Here is a 22,134-nt window from a genome sequence, read left to right as displayed (position 1 = left end):
ATTCTTTGTGACGCCATGGACTGTAGCCTGCCAGGCTCCTCCGTCCATGGGATTTTCCAGGCAAGAATACTAGAGTGGTTTGCCATTTACTTCTCCAGGGGATCTTCCCCACCCAGAGATCAAACCTGGGTCTCCTGGGTTGCAGGCAGATTCTTTACTAACTGAGCCACCAGTGGAGCCCAATCCATGGAACATCCCTTTAACCATTTAAGGAAAGCCACCATGTCCCCCTCCCCTTGCCTGTTCTCTGGAATAAACAACCCTGATGCCACAGTGTCTGAATGTCTCACTATCCTTGGCACCCCTCAATCCATATTGAAAAAGTGAAAACTAACACCACCCTCATTTGGGTTTTAATTCATGATGCAAGTAAAATATGTTCATTATTAAATCTTGGGAAAATACAGACAAAATATAAAGGCAAATAAAAATGGCTCATAACCACAAGAAACGTTTTGATTTATTTTCTTCCTATTTGTTTTCCATGCAAATATCTCTTTTTCAAATGTGCACCAGGTCATAGTAATCCTGTGTCCCACTTTCTATGTCAGTTCATAGTATGTGGCATCATGTTACATCAATGTATTATAGGTTATTTAATCAGTCTCCCACCCACCTATGTTTGGGCACTTTGGTCACTTCTAAGTTTTGCTGTTTGGGGCTTCCCTGGTGGCTAGTGGTAAAAAATCCACCTGCCAATGCCCAGAAATGTGGGTTTGATCCCTGGGTTGGGACGATCCCCTGGAGAAGGAAATGGCAACCCATTCCCGTATTCTTGCCTGGGAAATCCCATGGACAGAGAAGCCTGGTGGGCTACAGCCCATGGGGTTGCAAAGAGTCGGACATGACTTAGCGGCTGAACAACAACAGCAACGAGTTTTGCTGTTATAAGTAGTTCCATGAGGGACATCTTTGTACGTAACGTTTTGTTTAATGGCCCACTCAGAATGGATGGTCGGAAGTGAACAAACATCCCATGGGTGCCTGGCTACCGAGATTTCAGCAGGACTACTGCCTACTGTGATCCAGACATACTACTTGTAAGAAAGCAAATCTAGAATGAGCTCGAATTACCACCCACAGCCTGGAAATACAGGGACTTTCTAAGTGCAGCTTGCAGCCAGAACTGGTAATGGTGGTAGGTGGGGGTAGCGGTGGAAGTGAAGGGGAAGTCAGGAAGAGACCTAGGTCCTCCTGGTTCCTGCATCAGCTCTGGCTCTGGGCTTCTCTCTGGACCTGACTAATATTTACACCCAGATCAGTTTTCACCCCTGAGGCTGCTTCTGGGCACCTGAGAGATGCTCTGGGTATGTGTTGCTTGTCTTTCCCATTCCCACCAGGCGGTGTCCAGACCCTCCCTGCTTGTATTCCCTCAGCTGCATTCACTGCAGCTGCTCACATATTTATCTCTTCCATCAGACACCGACCCTCTGGAGGCCAGTCATCTTTGATCTCTCTTGGTATATGTAAGAAAGCTGAGTTCTGGACAGATGCATAAGTGAATATAGAGGAAAGGCGTAGGAGGAGGGAAGCTGTGACCCCAGGCCTTTGATCCAGGAAGGAGTCCCTAGGGATAAAAATAGTGGTGAGGTTGAAGGCATGTAACCTTCTGGGGTTGACTGGGTCTAGTCCCTCATGCACACCTCTGGGCAGTGAAACCTGGGGTCCTTGGTTCTCAGATCCAAGACCACCCGTAGTCATTAAGTTGCTGCTCCTGATGCCATGTCCCCTGCGTTTCTCTTGCAGGGCTAAGGGAGGGAGATTTGTGGGGTGCAGACTAAGAGGCTGAGGGAGAGGAGGTGGGAGGCAGGAGCAGAGCCAAGGTCACACTGCAGGGCAGTTCACACCCAGCACAGCCCATCCAGTCCTGCCCCACTTTGGCCCCACACCTGCACTGGAGTCGAATCCTGTATTCTCGCCTCCACTCATCCACACAGAAGTCTCATCCTGCCCTCCCCACACTTTCCACCCCTGCCTCCAGGCAGCAAGATCAAAGCTACCAGGGATGCAGCCACTGTTCTTTCACTTCTTGGAAGAACAGAACCTCTAACTGCAGAAACCGGCAGAACCAGAGAGCAGATGGGCTGGCCCCGCCTGGGTCCCGGGAGCCTGGGCTCTGGTCCAGGCCTGGTGCAGCATCTGCTTCATCCAGTCCAGGGAACATCCACATCACTGACCCTTCCGGAGCCCTTGCTAAGGCCTGCTCCAGGTTTATTGGAAAACATTCCTCTTTGCAACTTCTCAAGCCATGCCGAAGCCAGAAAAGTCAACTCAAGCATGTTTAGGACTGACTTAATCCATTTGGCCTCAATAGTCGGGTGGTTGCAGTACCTGTTCGTATACACCTCACTTCGGCCAGGACTGCAGGGCTAGACCAGGGAACTCCAGAGAATGAGACTTAAAAGGGAAGGAAAGGGGGAGATTTTAGCTCATCCTTGGGGAGAGGAGGGCTTCCCAGGTGGCGCTAGTGGTAAAGAATCTGCCTGCAATGCAGGAGATGCAAGTTTGATCACTGGGTTGGGAAGATCCCCTGGAGGAGGGTATGGTAACTCCAGTATTCTTGCCTGGAGAATCGCATGGACAGAGGAGCCTGGTGGGCTACAGTCTATGGGGTTGCAAAGAGTCAGACATGACTTCCACTTGGGGAGAGGAATTGAGGGGCTAGTGATGCTATTTTGTATGAGGGTGTGTGCAGTAAGGGTAAGGGATGGGGGCCAAGAGAAAGACTGGGGCCCAGGTTACTTAGTGGAGGGGGTGCACTGGGGTAGTCTGGTTAAACAAGTCACTTTCTTTCTAGGATGATTTTCGCAGGTGGAAAATCACCCAGCCACCACTGAAAATCACCAAACCTCAGCCTCTGGACAAGGCTCCGGGTGCTCTCTGGTCCACTGGGCAAGGAAGGAGGAACCCTGTGCAGAGGAGGTCTGCTGCTCCTGGAATTCAGCCGGGAGCTGCCTGCTACAGTGTATCCATCAACAACCTGAAGTGGTTTTTTTCTCTAGCTATTTACACAAAACAAGACTTTGGAACAAGTACAGTTTGCCAACAGTAACATGAAGGGAGGAGGAGGGAGTTGGAACTTGTACTGAGCAGAATGTGTCATCGGTTCCAAGGAAGGGCTCTGGAGGGTGAATCTCGGGCCTCACAGACAACACCCATTCTGCCTGCCGGAGTGGCCTTTACTCCTTTTAATGTGATTAAGGTGAGCGATATGGTAAGAATGTCTCAACACCATTCGATGTTTTCGCTTCTTTGCAATTTTCATATTAATTCCAGGAAAGAGCATTGGTGAATACCTGGTATTTGAATTGGTGTGAGGCATAAAGTAACAGACAGCAAGTTGTCTCAGGATAGAAACAAACTGGGAAGTGTTGGGTTTGCTGCCGCTGCTGCTGCCGCTGCTAAGTCGCTTCAGTCGTGTCCGACTCTGTGCGACCCCATAGACGGCAGCTCACCAGGCTCCCCCGTCCCTGGGATTCTCCAGGCAAGAACTCTGGAGTGGGTTGCCATTGCCTTCTCTGAGTGCTGGGTTTAGCTGCACAAATTACTAACATTTAGCTGGTTGTGTGGTAGCGTGGCAATTTTGTCAGCAGCTGATGGCTTCCCTACACAGCAGAGATTCCCCAAACAATAAATGCACCCCCTGTTAGCTTCCATCCAGAGCTGGCCAACATACAGTCATTTTCTAGTTCCCAATGTTCTAGCCCTGAATCTGAGCATTAGTGTTGAGGAAGCACGCTGCCCCTTTCTGGTATGACTTCAACTATTGCTATTAGTTGAAATGATGAGAATCCTGCTTGATATTCATTAATGTACTTCATGTCTCAACCACATTGTCTATGTATTTGATGACAATGTCCCAAATGAACTTTTAGAAAGAAGGAGGCTATAAACATTCATAAATGTATATTCGACTGCTTCCCAGCATATCTACTAAAAGTGTCAACTTTTACACACTTTCAAGAATATTTAATGCTGCACGACCATTTAAATGAGGAGGGCATGACAACCCACTGCAGTATTCTTGCCTGGATGATCCCATGGACAGAGGAGCCTGGCAGGCTATAGTCCATAGGGTCGCACAGAGTCAGACACGACTGAAGTGACTGAGCACACGCGACCATTTAAATATAAGTATTATATACCATTATTACCAAAACAATAGAACATTTAATTAGAACATTTAAACATGTATAAATGAATCCATAAGGGAGGGTCTCTACTTCAGTGGAGGGCTTCCTGGGTGGCTCAGAAGTAAGAACCTGCCTGCTAATGCAGGAGACGAAAGAGATGCAGGTTCTATCCCTGAGTTGGGAAGATCCCCTGGAGGAGGAAACGGCAACCCGCTCCAGCATTCTTGCCTGGAGAATCCCAACGACAGAGGAGCCTGGAGAATCCCATGGGCAGAGGAGCCTGGCAGGCTCCAGTACACAGGGTCACAAAGAGTCGGACACAACTGAGTGACTAAGCATGCCTTGCTGCTGCTGCTGCTAAGTCGCTTCAGGACCCCAAAGATAGCAGCCCACCAGGCTCCGCCGTCCCTGGGATTCTCCAGGCAAGAACACTGGAGTGGGTTGCCATTTCCTCCTCCAATGCATGAAAGTGAAAAGTGAAAGTGAAGTCACTCAGTCATGTTTGACTCTTCGAGACCCCATGGGCTGCAGCCTACCACGCTCCTCCGTCCATGGGATTTTCCAGGTGAGAGAAGCATGCACTACTTTAGTCGAACTCCTTATACTTACCTACTTTGGCAAAAAATATCTCAGTACTATTAGGAAACGGCCTTGGGTGATACATAAATTGGGTGAAAGATACCCAGGTTATAGATGCAAGTCCCTCTCCCTCTAGGATTTCTAAATTACTTTACAAACTCAGCCCTTTCTCCACTCTATCACTTCATCCTGATTTCAGAATTGGGAGTGAAGGATTAATGTAGGTTTCATTTAAAAGGTTAACATGAGGGACTTCCCTGGTAGTCCAGCGGCTAAGACTCCACGCACACTCCCAATGCAGGGGGCCCGGGTTTGATCGATACGTTGCAACTTAGAGTCTGCATGCCTCGATGAAGCTCAAAGATCCTACGTGCCACAACTAAGACCCAGCTCAGCCAAATAAATAAATAAAATATTTTAAAAATAAAAAGATAATATGAGAATTAGATTCAAGGCAGCTGGAGTGGACACAGCAGCAAACTCAGAGTTCTCAACCCAGTTCTGGTTGAGAACTGGGGTCCAACACTGGAATTCCTGGTGCTGAACTTCATTGGGCAGTGTCTGTTCTCTCACATCGATACTGTGAAGGATCCATGGCTTTCCACTGTTGGCCTGCCCTATAATGTTGGAGAGGCTGTACTTCTCAAATACAGATTTCTGGACCTCGCCTAGAGATTCTGATTTAGGAGGTCTGGGATAGGACCTGAAGGTGTATTTTGGGAAGCAGTAGGTTGAGAATTTCCAAGACTTCTTTGGGCTCAGGATAGGATTCTGACTTTGTCTTCTGGATGTCCCAGAAGCTCCTTACCTGAACCCTGGGATCATCTTGGCAAAGCCGATGACCTTCTGGATGCTATAACTGACCAGGTCAGCCAGGTGGGGCAGCATGGAGAGCTGGGACAGGTCCAGGGTCACAGAAGGGTCATCGGAGTCTTCTTCATTCAGATCCTGGTTGGAGAAGCTGGTTGGCTCCATTGTGTCTGGGGAAGGAATAGGGAAGAAAAGGAATTACTCGAGCCAGCCTTCCTCCTGTGAGGCCCTCCTGTTCTCTGGCAGCAGCGCCAGTTGGGAATTCAGCATGACTGCCTCTCTCCAAAGTCACTTCTGCCCAGGCGTCCCCCTGGGGTTTCCCGCGTCTTTCTTCAACAGAGTGATGAAGCATGAAAATCAAAGAGCAGAGACATTCTGAGATATGAGACTTCTTTAAGAGTGATTTTATATGTCATTCCTAATGATCTCGAGTCAAAGATGAATTTGGAACCAATAAACTTGTGGAAAACAATGTTCAGCCTCACTAGTGATCAAAGAACAGCCAAGAACATCCACTTTTCACCTCTAAACTAGAAGCAAATATGTTTAAGGGTTGATACCAGTATTTGTAAAGATGCAGGAGACAGGCAATCCTTGTGCAGTGTTGGGGTGCTAAAGGAAGCACACATTTGTGCAAGTAATCTAGAACGCAATTTGACCACGAGGGTCAAAAGCCTACAGTCACGTACATTCTGGGATCAGCAATCCTACGTCCATGAATTCAGCATAAGGAAAAATTCAGAATGAGTGCAAATATTTAGCCACAAGCACACTGTTATCTTCATCAAGAGCTGGGGGGGAATATCTAGATATCCAGTAATAGGGGGTTTAGATGTGTTATTGCACATTATACCCCAGAATACTATGCAGCTTCACAAATGACATTCTAGGTATGTACTGAATGGCGTGAAAATATAATATAGGTGCTAGTGGTAAATGCAGGTACCCTGCCGGGGTAACCTGCCTGCCAATGCAGGAGATGTAGAGAGATGCGGGTTTGATCCCGGGATCAGGAAGATCCCCTGGAGGAGGGCATGGCAACCTACTCCAGTATTCTTGCCTGGAGAATCCCATGGACAGAGGAGCCTGGTGGGCTACAGTCCATAGGGTTGCAAAAAGTCAGACACGACTGAGCACACACACACACACATACATACCAAACATACCATGTGGGTAGGTGAGCACCTCAGATTAATTAACCTGTAAGGGGAAATCGAAACTTCTAAATAAGACAAAGCTGTTATTAAAAGTTGAAGTACAAGATAAACCTATTTGCAAGGCAAGAACAGAGATGCAGACATAAAGAACGGTAATGGGGACAGAGCGCAGGTATGGAGAGGGTGGGAGGAACTGGGAGATTAGGGTGAACATATATACACCACCATGTGTAAGCAGATAGCTAGTGGGAACCTGCTGCGTAGCACAGCGAGCTCATCTCAGGGCTCTGTGATGGCCTAACGGGGTAGAACGGGCTTGGGTGGGAGCGAGGTCCCAGAGGGAGGGGATGTGTGTACACGTATAGCGGATCCACTGTGCTCTGCAGCAGAAACAGTATAGCATCGTGCAGTTGCCTTACAACCTTGTAAAGCAATTATACTCCAAAAAAAGTTGAAGTACAAACCAATGTATAACATACAGATTGACCTTCATTGATAAAAGTGATTATACCATAAAGTAAAAAGAGTAGGAAGGTGGATAGAGAAAATTAACACAGGAGAGGGGTTACTACAAGGTTAACTACAAGGTGAGGGGCTCAGGGATCAGTTATCTGTGCAGCGGTCACAGCAGATGGGTAGACACAGGACGTGTTCCACTGTTATCTCTGTCTAGTTGGCACAGAGACCCCTCCTACCTACTCTGGATCTGGGCACAGGTCCATCAGTGAGTCTGGAAGCACCATGTCTGAGGGTTCCAGGTCCCCAGATGGGAGGGAGCTTTTCCATCCCTGCCCTCCTATCCAGCAGACGGCAGCTGGATTGGGTGAGAGGTAGAGGGATGAAGACAAGGATAGGAGAGGATGAGGCAGGACGATGCAGAGGATGGTAGAGAAGGACAATAAGAAAGCAAGGATGAGTTGGAAGGGAAAGGTCCTCCAGGACCTTAGCGGAAGGTGGCTTGAGTGGAAGGTGGGCTTCCATGCTGAATTTCACCTTCCAAAGGCTCAGGCTCTGGTGACTAGTTAACAACACTGTTTGCTATATTTAAAAGCTGCTAAGAGAGTACATCTTAAATGTTATCACGGAGGGTGGGGAACTCTTTGTAACTCCATGAGGTTAACTAACTTATTGTGGTAATCATTTCCCAATATATACATATGTCAAATCATTATGCTATACACCTTAAATTTATACAGTGCTGTATATCAATTGCATGCGTGCATGCTAAGTTGCTTCAGTTGTGTCCGACTCTTTGCAACTCCATGGACTGTAGCCCACCAGGCTCCTCCTCTGTCCAAGGGGACCCTCCAGCCAAAAATACTGGATTGGGGTGCCATACCCTCCTCCAGGGGATCTTCCTGACCCAGGGATCGACCCCACATCTCTTGCATCTCCTGCATTGGCAGGTGGATTCTTTACCACTAGTGTCATCTTATATTTTTATAAAGTTGGAAAAAACAAAAATCAAACCAACAAACAACCCACCCGGCAGCAAGGGCCCAGGCTCAAAGGACCACTGAAAGGAATCAGGTCACTCCCAGGGAGGGAGCCCGGGGTAGAAGCCTGGCTTAGAGGAAAGAACAGAGGCTCTGCAGGCAACAGCTTGGCCTCTTCCTCAGAGTCCTCAGCACGGGCCCTTGGGCAAGTCACACCTCTTCTCTAAAAAGGGGTTGTTCTGGGCAGCGCACAGTAGTAAGTGTTGTCCTTCTGGCTGCAGCCAAGGGTAGGTGGACTGGGAAAGCTCTAGGTCCTTGGGGAGGGAGCGTGCTGTCCCTCTCACCTGGAGAGGAGGTACAGTGATCCGAACAGGAGGAGGATGAGTTTCCAGAGAAGCTGGGCGTGAGTATCGACCTCAAAGGACGGTTCCCCTCGTCCTCACTGTTGCGAACTGGAGGCTGGAAGGGAAAGGTGGAATGTCAGAAGCCCACATTGGAGGTCACCTTCCTCCCCCAGCCCTGGTCTTTTGTTTACAGGAGGGGCAGTCCTCCCCAGGGTCAGAGGGCAGACCAGCTTCCAGCCCTCCCCAGGTGCTGTGCCCAGATCCCCTCGCCCTCCAGCCCATATACCCGGAACTGGCTGAAGTCGGAGTAGGTGTCGTCGTAGGTCTTGTGGTGGGCTTCCAGCAGGGTGGTGATGATGCGCTGCTGCTCCTCTGACAGCTTCGGCCGCAGGCTGTCCTTCAAGGCCTCCTCCTCCTTCCGCTTGAGGATCATCTCCCGCTTCCGCTGCACTTCTTCATCAGTCAGGATGACTGCAGGGGTGCCGGAGGGGGGTGTCAGGAGAGTGGGGCCTGCAGCACCTCCTAGGAACGTTCCTCCAGGTATAAAGGCCCCAGATGGGAGGGGCTGTGCCCTGACACTCAGAGCTCACCAGGCCATCCTGCCACGGGGACCCAAAGCCCATGATATGGATGGAAGAGTGGGTGCTGTATGTTGAAAAGGCATGAGCATGAGAGAGGAGGAAACAGAGGATTTGGGAGGCAGGATGCTTGGGCATCATTAAGGAGACCAGGATCCCAAGAACAAGATGTCTGACTCTGAACAGATTGAACTCTCCAGGCTTCTGTTTGCTCATTTCTAAAATGAGGAGTTTGGACCATAGGATCTCTTCTAAGATCCTTTTTTGTTCTTTCTTCCAGGAAGCACGTGGTGTGGGGATCCTACCTCAAAGGACCAACTGCTTTGAGACCTGAATGCAGCCCAGCACAGAGCAGATGCTCACTCAGGGGGAGGGAGGGTACAGGGTCCCAGCGTCAGAAGCTAGGAGATGCTGAGAAGACCGCTCTACGTGGTCATCTCCATGTAACTTTCCAGGCATGTGATCTACTCTGACCAAAGTAGAAAGACTTTGCCTCTTAGGTTCCCTGCAAAACAACCCCTCTTTCAGTCCTTCCAGTCTTAAAATTTCTGCCCAAGGAAGTTTTCCAGTCCTTCAGAAGTCCCCGAGGATAGATAGCAGCTCACAGCTCTATCTGGGAAGCTCTCTCCAGTGGCTAGCCAGGGTGTCTGACTGCAGGGGCTCCAAGCCTCCCTGTGCTGGGTGACTGCCGGGAGGGTGGGGCTGGGAGCAAGCCCGGCACACAGACCTCCCGGCCGGGCTTGCAGAGCGCTGACGGCAGGAGTGGGCACTGGGGCCCTCGGCCTGTAGCTGCTTGCTCTGTGCTAGTCTTGCCAGGGCATCTGCCCACAGAACCAAGCGTTTCACAAGAGCAGGAAAAAGAACCAGAATGCCAGAGTGGGTGGCTTCAGGGCTTCAGGAAAGGCCCATGGGCCTTGGCTTCTTGGGTGGGGTAGGACGAGAGAAGTGGGGGTGGGGGAAGGAGAGCCTGTGGTGGGTGTGAGTGGGCAGGGCAGGAAAGGGAAGCCGGTGGCGGAAGATGGAGCGTTCCCTCCAGAGCTGAGGTAAACCGTACCTAGAGGAAGACTGGGCGGAGGCCACGCCCAGGTTACTGACTCACATACCCAAAGAGCTGCCCGCCCTCCTCCCACAGAGGATGTCAGTTCAGACCCCAAGAGATACAGCCAGATGAGAGCCGGGAGGAGCAGGGAGCACCCCATTCAAGGCAGGGTGTGAGATGCTAGCCTGGGAATGCCAAGATTAGGGACAGAGTCCTTCCTGTTCACCTGAAGGGCAGGCACAGGACGCGATGAGGCTGGGGTTGGGGGGACGGCTCTGGCTGCCCACAGGGGTGCTTTTCAGCCCCACAGGGCTCTCATAACCCTCTGTGATTCTATGACATCACTGTCCTGCTCAGAAACTTCTTCTGAATTCTTTCTGCTTACCATGCCCCACCTGAAGCCAAGATTCTTTGTGATTTCCCTTCTTCCTAGCTTTCCAACTGTACTCTTGCCTGGAAAGTCCAAGGATGGAGGAGCCTAGTAGGCTGCAGTCCACGGGGTCGCTAGGAGTCAGACACGACTGAGCCACTTCACCTTCACTTTTCTCTTTCATGCATTGGAGAAGGAAATGGCAACCCACTCCAGTGTTCTTGCCTGGAGAATCCCAGGGACAGCGGAGCCTGGTGGGCTGCCGTCTATGGGGTCGCACAGAGTCGGACACGGCTGAAGCGACTTAGCAGCAGCAGCAGCTGGGGTCTTGACACAGCAGCTGGTCTAGTTGCACTGGGATTGCTGGCCTGTGAATATGATCTGCTTACTACTGCCATGGCCATTTCCCGTGTGCTGGATGCCTGTCCAGATGGGTCTTCTCTCCCCAGTAGCCATGCAGATTTTATCAGTTCCCCAGCACTCTGTTCACACCCTCTTGTACCACAAAGGCTTCTGTATTGCCCTGATCGGCAAGGAGCAATTTTTCCCACACACATTGGCACCCGATCTTTTTTCACTCTGTCACATTTATGGTTATAGGTTCCAATAAATACTTGCAATAGAGAGAGCCTAAGTTCAAGGTCTTCTTCACTGGAACTGCAGGGTATCTAAGGATGGGGGCTGCATCTTACAATGCCTATATCTCTCATGCCAAGGCTAGCCCAGTGGGGCATCCTCAGTGGTCTGATGCGCTGGAAACCCAACATATCAGCACTGACTGTACCTACAGTGTGCTGGTTGTCCTCCTGGCTCTGGACATGCACCAACGATGCCCATCCCCTACAATTTCAGAATGGCACACTCCACCTGCCAGTCCACCAGATCGCTGAGCAAAGTTTACATTTTCAAATACTTGTGACAAGTATTTTCAAGACAGAACCCATTGTAACGGAGCACCTGTAACATCATGTAACCTTTGCTTGATGATTCAGAGGCATCATTCTGAATAATGATTGGACTTTGCAGGAACAATGTTATGACCTAAGAACCATATGGGTCTGTTTTTCTGCACTGTGTGACTCAGCCTGCTATGATTTTGAGTTCCTATGTTAACTCTTCCAACCAGTCTATCCTGCTGTCTTAAGCTATATGTTGTCTCTTCTTACTGGAGTGTACCTTTATCCTCCTTAAGAGTTACTTCTAATCTGCTGGGAGCCAGAAACTCTGGTGATCAAGCGGTATGTCATAAAAAATACCGTTAATAAATATATTGTTAATAAAAATAAAGTTTTTTTTTTTAATGTACCAAGCCCTATTCCAAGTACTTCTTACATATTAACTCACATTATTTGGTCCTTTTAATAACCCTTAAGGCAGATGCTGTTATCCTCATTTTACAGGTGAGGGGACCTGAGAACCAGAGAGGCTATCAAGCTTGCTCAAAGTCACGGAGCAGACAAACAAGTGGTAGGGCTGGAGTCGGGTCTGAGCAGTCTGGCTCTAGAATCCAGGGTCCTGACCACTACTCCACACTGCCTATGACTATCATCAGCTGTGAATGCTCAGCCAGACCCTGGTCTTCAGCTGTGGAGTCATGACACACAAGGTGTTCTGATCCACCCGAAGAGTGCGAAAATAATGATTACATAAAGTAGCAAAGCTTGTAAGTGACTTACTTATAACGTTAAGAGATTTGAGGTTAACCTTATGGCATTTCTCCTCTCCATCATTTCTAGCAAATAGCAACCATCACCCTGTTTGCAGCACTAGAGGAAGAAACACTAAGATCTGCTGGTTTCAGATGAAGGCTGCCAATCCATGGACCTCCCTGCAGGCAACGTTGGCAGGGGACTAGGTAAGCTATAAGCCTCTCACATATGCAGATATTGTTGTGACTTATAAAATAGTTCATTTGCTTAAAGGGGTTGTTAATTTCATAGAATCCTTAAAAAATCATTTTCTCAATAAATTGCTACTAAAAACACCATTACTGTCATGTAGGAGAACACTTTTTTGTTGTTTGTTTTTGTGTTTTTTCAGCTTAAACAGTAGAAATTTATTTTTCACTAGGAGGCACATTTTGAAGTTAAAAGCCCATTGATGGGTTTGTCAGTGAATAAAGGGCATGAGTTGTGTACATGGACTTTGTGAAACCCATATGGCTGCTTAGTAGCTTCTCAATTACTGTCTGACTGGGCAAAGGGCTTTGCTGAAGTTAACCCCATGCAAGATGTTCCCTATTCCATGAAGTCAATGATCAAGTTAGGGAGTCAAGATCTGAAAGCACAGGCATCTTAAAAGCATTTCAAGTTGCCAAAGGTGGCCTAAGGACAACATTAGGTAAACAGACAAAATTTTTCCAAATGAATGACATTGACAATATCAGATGTGGGTGATCTTCTTGATCTGTAAATCAGTAGGGGATGCAGAGATACAAAGAAGCACAATGGGGAGCGAATATTCAATCATTCAACACATATTTATGGAGCACCTACTATCAGAGGCTGTGCTCATGATGGGCAGAAAAGATGTCCAAGTATAAGAATATTAAACAAGTTCACATGTGCAGGCCAGGTCTATAAGAGGCCAGAACTCAGCTGTGAAATGTCTTGGCTCCAAGGACATCAAGTCAACCTGGACTTGAAGAGACAGAGAGAGTCTTTAGTGAGAACAAATTCTCTTCAGTCCATCCCTTAGGGCCCCAGGCCTGGAAATGCAGAGTGGAGGAGCTCTGGCCCACTGAGGAGGGTAGGGGAGAGTGGAAAGGGGGACCAATGGGTTATGCTGGGTGGAGCCCACAGGCCTGGCCTTTGGAAGCACATAGACCTAGATTATTAGCTTTGGAGGCATGATATTTTAGTGTCTCTGAGATTGCCCATCTATTACAAAAAATAAAAATAAAAACAGAAGTAATTACATATTCAGGGATTGTTGTCAAATTTTAAGAAGAAGGTGCTAGTGCTTGACACTCATATAGTAAGTGGCCAACAAATGTTTGTTCCCACTTGCATCCCTGCTCCCTTCCCATGCCTCCTGTAGGGACAAGCCACCTGTTCATCCCCACCAGAAAGGAGCCTGGGTTTCCAGCTTCCTTCAACAGGAGCCCTGGGGTGTGCTGTGGTTTTACTAATGTTGACACTCAGTTGTCTCCAGGAGGCTAGGCTTTGGGGATGACAGCCAGCCCGGATAGTCAATAAGCAGATCCCCTAGGGATTGATTGGAGCTGGAGAATTCCAGGCCAGACATATTGACAGGTCTCCCAAAGTTTGGCTAAACAGAGGCAGGAAATAGAGCTCTTCCCAGAGGACCTTCCTTTTGGGGCAGTGGAAAGAGTATGTTCAGTGTTGCCCCAACATTTCCATCTTACCTGGAGCTCTGGGGCATAGACCCCAAGAGCTCAGCGCTACTAGCCCATCCTGAGCTCAGCATCCTTGCATTAGAATGGTGAGAGGGGTGGGCACTGGGCTGCCCTGAGCATAGAGCAGCGTGGGAGCATGGGGCTCTGTCACAGGGACTGAAGCTGAGGTGGGGGTGGCTGAGGCACAAAGCTGATTGGAGGTTGGGGGTGAGCATCCATTTCTGGGTTGCTGGACCCCCTACCATATGGCATTCCTGGGGCCAGGGCACCCTGGAACACTTGAGACCTGCTCATCATGGTGGATGCGGTGCTCTCCATGGGGACCAGGAGGGATCTAGGAGGGGACAAGGAGTTGGGTTCTAGTCCCAACTTGCTTTCTGACCCCAACCCTGGTGCTTTTGCTTTTCTGGGTTTCATATGATTTCTAAGTGTGCTTTCTGTTCTAAGCTGATGAACATCTCTTTTCTTCCAAGATACCAGGAGACGCACCTCTGGGACATCACTGAGGCTGGCCCTGACCAGAACTCCTGTGGCAGAGCCTTACTGGATCCCAGGTATAAGTCTGGGCCATTCTTGGCTGGCTGGGGCCTTAGAATCATGGTTGTCTGCCCTGTGGGGGCTGTGTGCTTGGAGTGGGCAGGGACTTCACTTTCTGCATCCTGTGTCCAGCCCAGCACCTTAAACAGAGCAGGCTGCACGGAACCGGCATGTGAGAAGCCCCATGAGGCACCCAGGCCTTGAACCTCCACGGCTCCAGGATAAACAGGAGAGGGGTGGGGCAGGGGACCAGGCAAGGAGTGATCCGCCTGCCCAGGCCTGCCTGCTCCTGTGGGGCTGAGGAGGAATGACGGCTTGGAAACTCCTTCCAGTACTGCCAGTGTTGACTGGGGAGTTGCAATCAGGAGAGGGGCCGTGGCCCACCAGAAGAGAGCCTGTCAAAGCCTGAGGAGGCTTCTGTTTTCCCCAAAACAAAGAATTTCTTTCTTAGCAAGGAGGAAATTTCCCATCCCCTCAGCCCCGTCCTGTGGCTTTTCCCTTGTTCGAGACACATCTCGCCTGTACCCACCCACCTACACACACCCAGAATGGGCCCCATAGCCAAGATGACCTCCAGGTCTGGATGCATCTGAGTGCCTCTCTTGAGCTTCCTCAGCCCACAGTTCATCAGGACACCCACACAATCACAGATTCTGGAGAGGATCAGGGTACAGAGCACAGACAGGGGTGAGCCAAGGGACAGGGCAGGGCAGAGTGTGCAGAGAAGGTACCCATGCTCAGGGCAGCTCAGTGCCCTTGCTTCCAGTCCAGGGAGGGCCTGGCCAGCGCTTCCCCAGGTCCACTGGATTTAATGGCATCTCTGGTTACCAAGTAACTCATACTAGAGCTCAGATGCAAACTCCAGGAGTTGTTTTTAACAGTGAATCAGAATATGTCAACCTGTCCCACTGGTCCTCTCCTGCAACCCCAGAGCTAGACAGGAAGTCCTAGAAGATTGCTCGTCCTTCTTCATCTGGATCTAGAGGGTCCTGCTGGAGTTTGGTGTTTCCCCTTGCAGGATCTATCCACCTAGCCCTGGGTATGTGCTAAATCGCTTCAGTTGTGTCCGACTCTTTGCCACCTGGTGGACCGTAGCCCACCAGGCCTCTCTGTCCATGGGATTCTCCAGGCAAGAATACTGGAGTGGGTTGCCGTGCCCTCCTCCAGGGGATCATCCCATCCCGGGGATTGAACCCACATCTCTTACATCTACCAGCATTGGCAGGTGGGTTCTTTACCACTAGTGCCACCTGGGAAGCCCTAGCTCTGGGTACCAGCCCTCAGATTTGCTCACTGGGCCAGACTGACTGGAAGGGTAGGGTGGAGCAGAACCCCCCCGACAACCAGGCTCTGAATATTTCTTCTCCCCATCAATCCTGCCTCTTCCCACCCACAGCAGCCCTATCCCCCAAAGCCCAAAGAACCCTGGGGTCCTTGAGCCTCATCCTTTCCCCAAAGGGCTTAAGAAAAGGTTGCTGTGAGAATAGCGATGAAGTCTCAGAGGAAGATTAACCTAATGGTGGGGACTCATGAAGGCAGTGTCCCCGTCTGTCCCTCCTCACAGGCCTCGCACCGGAGAGGCACTTTCCAGGCCTCTGGGATACACACACAGATCCCAGAGAGGCTCACAGGGCCCCTTGGACCTTGGAGTTTCAGCCACCCTGCCTCAGGCTGCGGGTCCCACTCACGCCGCAACTCGGGGCCCCAAATCATGGCAACTACAGAGGAAGAGCAAGCGGACCTCTCTGGCCAAACGCCCAAAAGGCGGTGCCTTCCCCTGACCTCGCCCCCGCCCCGCCCCTCCTCGGCCTCGCCGCGGAAACTCACATTCCTTCATCATGCCGATGTCAATACAGCGCTTCAGCCGGCAGGCCTGGCAGTGGCGGCGGTTGTCCTTGGTGATGCGGCAGTCTCCATTGAAGGGACAGGTGAACAGCGCCTTCCGCTTCATGCTCCGCCTGCCGAGAGAGAGCAGGGGCCCTCCGCTGGGTCACCCACCTCGCAGCCCCTCAGCCCTGCCTGCATGAGAGAGCCTGTGACCGTGAGACCTGCTGGCCAAGCCCCTGGCTCCAAGACTCCTAGGGAGAATGGGCGCCCAGCCAAGCCCCTGGCCCCTCTCAGGGGCCACCCCTGCCCAACCCTCTGACTTGCCATGTGTGCCAACATGCCCTCCTCCTGTTTACTGCTGATTCTTCCCCCATCCTTGCTTTTATTTACCTTTAAAGTCCTCTACTCCTCCTTCTCTTTTTTATTACACAGGAAATACAAGTGAATTAACCTAACAAAATTTTTTTAATAAATACTGAAATCTGCAGAGCAGCTTTCATTGCCTTTAGCTTTGTGTGTGTTTATGCAAGCCCAAAGGTTCATTTTCCTAATTCTGGCTTTCTCCCCTGCTGCCAGCTACAGCACATGGGACTTTTATGAGGCTGCATAGAGGCCATTTTGGCACCCAACTCCAGTACTCTTGCCTGGAGAATCCCATGGACAGAGGAGCCTGGTGGGCTGCAGTCCATGGGGTTGCACAGAGTCGGACACGACTGAGTGACTTCACTTTCACTTTTCACTTTCATGCATTGGAGAAGGAAATGGCAACCCACTCCAGTGTTCTTGCCTGGAGAATCCCAGGGACGGGGAAGCCTGGTGGACTGCCGTCTATGGGGTCGCACAGAGTCGGACACGACTGAAGTGACTTAGCAGTAGCAGCAGAGGCTATCTTCCTAGAGGTTCCTCTTACAGTGAAGCAATTTAGCAAAGAATAAAGACTCCCAAGTTGGGGTCTTAGGAGTGTGAAAGTGTTAGTCACTCAGTCATGTCTAACACTTTGTGACCCCATGGAACTGTAGCCCACCAGGCTCCTCTGTCCGTGGGATTCTTCAGATAAGAATACTGGAGTAGGTAGCCATTCCCTTTTCCAGGGACTTTTCCCGACCCAGGGATAGAACCTGAGTCTCCCACATTGCAGACTGATTCTTTACTGTCTGAGTCACCAGGAAGCCCAAGAATACTGGAGTGGGTAGCCATTCCCTTCTCCAAGGGATCTTCCCAGCCCAGAGATGGAACGTGGATCTCCCACATTACAGGCTGATTCTTCACCATCTGAGCCACCAGGGAAGGCCTTAGGAATGTGAGTTCTTAGCTTCTTGGATACTGTTTCATCCCCAGAAATTCAAGGAGCTTGATGAAGCTGAGCCCACAGGCAGAAGGTTCCAGGCAGCTGGCCCTTGAGAACAGCTCAAGGCAAAGGACACGCAGTCACCTGGGAAATAGCCGCTGTTGGCTTTGGACCTCAGCCCCTGGTACCCTCCCATCACAGCCCTCATACCCAAGGGGCCACCAGCAGACTGGGCAACACGGGGAGGTGGGGGTGTTGGCTATTTCATGGTTTACCCCCAGCCAGCCCCTGCAGCGACCCCCCAGGGAAAGACTGCATCTTGCAAGTCTTTCCAAGATCTTGCCTATGGAAAGAGAAACCCTTTCTCCTTGTGCCTGCATACATTTACCGCAGCTTCCCAGAGGAACAGAGGAACATGGAAGCACCTCAGTTAGCCTGAAATGAGACCCATCTGTGTGTTCCAGGACCAGATCCCCCTTCACTCCTTTCTCTCTTTCTCACCTGGTGGTTCCTGAGGTGCCACCTGTTACCATAAATGCTCAGGCCCCAGAATGCCCATGATCCTCTAAACCTACTTAAGGACCAGAAGTTTCTAATTAGAGCAAACTCTCATTTCCTTTTTTTTTTTAACAGCTGGGCATTTTGCCTGGGGTGGCTAGCTGAGAGGCAGCTGAGAGGCTTCCCTGTCCTCCCACCCACTGTCTGGTCTGGCTCACAGTCACCCTGTTCTTTTTCGAGAGCCATGGGCACCAAAAAGAACACACATCATGGTACCTCTAGACATGCGAGCTGAAGCCTCTCACAGCCCTGCACTGGGGGCCGAGAGCTTCTCAAGGCCCCAGAGGGAGGGGGCCCCAGTGTCCTGTCGAGGCCTCTCCTTCCTCAAGCTCTGCGGGCCCCACCTCTGACCCTCCTTGGTGGGCACTTCCCTCAACTGCAAATTTGCTTGGAAAGAGAGTTTGAAACGTCATCCTTTTCCTTTCATCTTTCTCATGCTGCAAAGCTGAGGCCTCACCCGGGAAAGCTGGAGACGGCCGCTCAGCCCGACTTTGCCCGACAACAGGAGTGGACTCCACAGAGGCTGGGATAGGACTCCGAGGGGTGCAGAGCTGGGTTAAAAGATGCTGGGGGCGGGGGCCCGTGTCCTTGCTTTCAACCGTGTACTCGGAGTATGAAGCCCAAGAGAACTGAGATAGAGACAGAAGGAGGAAGAGGACCAAGACCATGACGAGGAGAGAGAAGTGGAGAGACAGGAGGAGGTGGAGCGGGAGAGGAAAGGAGGGGCAGAGGAAGGGAGGGAGAAGGATGTGGTCAAGCACACGACCTCACAGCAGGGCTCAGGCCAGGGTACGAATGCAGCCTGGGCTTCTCACCCTTTGCCACCCCTTGTCCTGGAACCCACCAATCTTGAATTATGTCTCCACATTGTTTGAGCAAAGCAGAAAGCAGCCTATGAATGCATGGAGCTCTAAAATTATTATTATGAAAACATGCAGTAACCAGCCCTCCCTCAGCTCCTCTACAGACAGAATCAGAGGCAAAGAGCTGGATAGTGGCTGGGGAGACAGAGGCTGTGCCTCGTGAAGAACATCATCACGCTCTGGGCTGTGGGGTTCAGCGTTCGGGGCAGGGGGTGGGGGCAGAAACCTCCTTCACCAAGTCCAACAGCAGACCCAGGCCCTTCCCGGAGCCCGGGTTCTGCAGCCAGCCCTCGGGCATGTCGGCTGTTTGCCTGGACCATTTCCCTGGGCTCCAAGTCCTAGCTCGTCCTGTTCTGCCGCCTTCTAAGGTGCAAGCCACTTGTACACGTGTGGCTGTCATCTGGTCTCTGCCCATGAGGAGTCAGGGCAGCCAGACTGGCCAGCTCTGGCTCTGCGCTTTGTCCTCAAGATCCAGACCCCGCCCTGCCTTCCTCCCAAAGCTAATTGCCTGTGAGTTGGTTTGGTTTTGAGAAACAAGAGCCTCAGGTTTCCATGGGAGCCCATTTCCTCAGAAGCGCTCTCAGCCTCATCCTCTGGGTGGTTGGCAATTACATCCTAGCTCAGGAAAGGGGGGTAGTGGTGGTGCAACCAGGCTAAATATAGATGCAGTTTCTAGAAAGCTGGGGTGAGAGAGGACATTGACCGATTCTTCTGCCAGAGACCAATTCATCAAAACATGAGACAGGCAGCTCACAAAAGCATCAGGTGCCTGGGCCAGGGTCTCAGGCCTGGGACGGGAGGGTCCTTCTTTTTTATTTTTATTTTTCGGGAGGGTCCTTCTTGAGTAGGTGATCCCTGCCAGCAGAGACACACCGTGTAATGCACAAGACCAAGTGCTAGCTCTGAGCTGTGTCTCTACTGCAGCTCCAGTGTCAGAGAAATTCCAGAGCCTGGTCCAGGTGCAGGCTCCTGCTAGAGCTCCTGATACCAAAGGTCTGTGTGGTCTGATAGTGAGACCTACGGGGCTCACTGTGTGTGGTGACCACCAGGGCTTCTCAGCAGATGAGTTAAAAAAGAAAAGCCAACTTTAAGGAAAGGAAGGTTGATGGTAAGGAGCACAGGCCTCTTTTCTGGAGAGCACTTCAGCAAGACAGGTATATATTGCCACATGGCAGTTTTGTTCCAGACCACCATGATAAAGCCAATATAGCAATAAAGTGAGTCACACAAATGTCTGGTTTCCCAGTGCATGTAAAACTTATGTTTATGCTGTATTGTGCTCTGTTAAGTGTTCAACTGCACTCCATCTATAAAAACAATGTACACACCTTAATTAAGAAATACTTTCTCACTAAAAACTAGTAATTATCATCTGACAATGCAGAATTGCCACAAGCCTTCAATTTGTAAAAAAACACAACATTTGTAAAGTGCAATAAAGCAAAACACAATAAAATAAGATCTGCCTGTATCTACCAGTATGTAAAGTGGATGGAGCCTTTACTCATACAGTAAAGCCATTATCCTGGAAATGGGTAGACCAGTCTCATGTAGGGACCTGAGAACTGGATTGGGAAGATTTATTTTTCACTTATGTCCCCTTTTGAACTGTCTACATCTAAAAAGAAAAAAAAAAAAACATTCACAGGAGTTATTCATAGGACCAAATACAGCAACAAATAAACACCACCCTTTATAACTATTTTAAAAATTTAAAGGAAACACAGGCTTTGGTCACATGGATCTATTTGGGCTTACATTCTAACGCACAACCTTGGGCAAGTCACTTAATCTCCCCATGTCTCAGTTTCCACATCTGTAAAACGGAAACAACCCTACAGAGAGGGTGTTGTAAGGATTATGTAAAGGAAGCAGGACCTTTACTGCACCTTTAGTGCTTAAGCACTAAATAAAGGGAAGGGAGAGGAACTGGCAGGCAGGGGCAGTGGGAGGGAGTGCTGACGGGTGGCTGAAGACAGCAGTGTGTGACTTTCCCATACGAATCTGAGACCCTGGAAGCAGTCAGCACGTCTCCACTGACTCTCAGCATGGCTGGTGTGGGGCTCCATAGGTAGAGAGGCTCGAAACATATCTTCGCTTCATGTGTTGTTGCTTCTGATGTCTAGACCCACAGCCCTCTGTGACCTACAGCGACCAATGTCCAGTTTCTCTGAGTGCCAATCAGGTCCCACAGAGTTCTTGACTGACACGAGGGTCTCTAGAGCTCCCTGGACAAGCCCTTGCTTTCTCATATCTGATATTTAACTCCTGCTTGGGGACCTTTTACCAGAGACCCTTGCTGACACATCACAGTTACATATGTTCCAGGTCCCATAAGAGAGGATAGGAGAGGACTATCTGTTCTCAGAAACTGCAAAGGAACAGTGATTAAAAGCACCGTTTATCAAGAGCCTTCTCTTCCAGCACTTTACATATTCTCTCTGAGGCTCTCAACAGCCTAGTGGGATAGGTATCCTCCCAATTTTATAGGTGATACAAAAAGGCAATGGAAAGTGAAATAATTTGTTTAATGTCACACAGCTAAAAAGTGTGAAAACTGACATTAGAATCAAGATTGGTTGGATTCCAAAGTCTCTGGGATTCTTATGTAATATGGTCTTTAACATGAATCTACCATATCTCAATTCCAGCTGAAGCAGGTGTCAAAAGTCTGTCCCCCTAGAGTCCACAGGCAGGAAGCAGGTGCTATTTGAAGGACTCATGTAGGACAGAGAAGGACAGAGGCAGGACCCGAGATGGGCAGGTTGGAAGTGGGGGTGACCTCTGCCCATCCTCTCCATGGGCACCTCTATTGCCAGGACACAGAGAGGATTCCCAAGTAGCACCGAGAGGGAATTCACACCAGTGAGCCCTGAGGAGAGCTGGGTTCTTAAAGAAATAAAACTGACCAGAAAGAAATGTACGACCTTCCTCATGTCCAGGGAGCTGCCTTTCTTGACACCTCCAGTGGCGTCCCCTCTCCAAATATCTGGCTTCTCCACCCAAACTTCCAAACATCACTCTTGGCTGCTCTGAACATGACCCCCCTCATTCTCTTCCATTCACATCCTTGAGCAGCTGCCAAGCTGACCTGGACAAAGTTCTCTCTAGCAACACTGACCTCTTGGTGACTGATTCACTTGTCCAAGGAACAACCTGAGTGGCCACTTCTCGCCTCTTGGTTTACTCTATTGCCTTTAAGCACTTTGAGTCGCTGGACACCTGCCCCATTTCCCTGCCTCCCTTCACATCACAGC

The 22,134-nt window shown here is 50.0% G+C and overlaps 1 protein-coding gene across 1 annotated transcript in view; it reads right to left on the bottom strand.

Moving 5' to 3' along the window:
• The window catches only part of VDR (vitamin D receptor), a 58,692-nt gene that overhangs the window by 7,588 nt on the left and 28,970 nt on the right, over window positions 1-22,134 (bottom strand). Inside the window, exons 4-7 of the mRNA XM_019960709.2 lie at window positions 16,169-16,299; window positions 8,746-8,930; window positions 8,460-8,574; window positions 5,521-5,692 (exon numbers count right to left, since the gene is read on the bottom strand). Coding sequence (XP_019816268.2) covers window positions 5,521-5,692; window positions 8,460-8,574; window positions 8,746-8,930; window positions 16,169-16,299 — 603 coding nt within the window. The remainder of the gene's footprint in view (window positions 1-5,520; window positions 5,693-8,459; window positions 8,575-8,745; window positions 8,931-16,168; window positions 16,300-22,134) is intronic.

Source organism: Bos indicus, chromosome 5, assembly GCF_029378745.1.
Source record: "Bos indicus isolate NIAB-ARS_2022 breed Sahiwal x Tharparkar chromosome 5, NIAB-ARS_B.indTharparkar_mat_pri_1.0, whole genome shotgun sequence".
Taxonomy (NCBI): domain Eukaryota; kingdom Metazoa; phylum Chordata; class Mammalia; order Artiodactyla; family Bovidae; genus Bos; species Bos indicus.
Note: the sequence above shows the minus strand (reverse complement) of the source record. Positions and strands in the feature narration are given on the sequence as shown.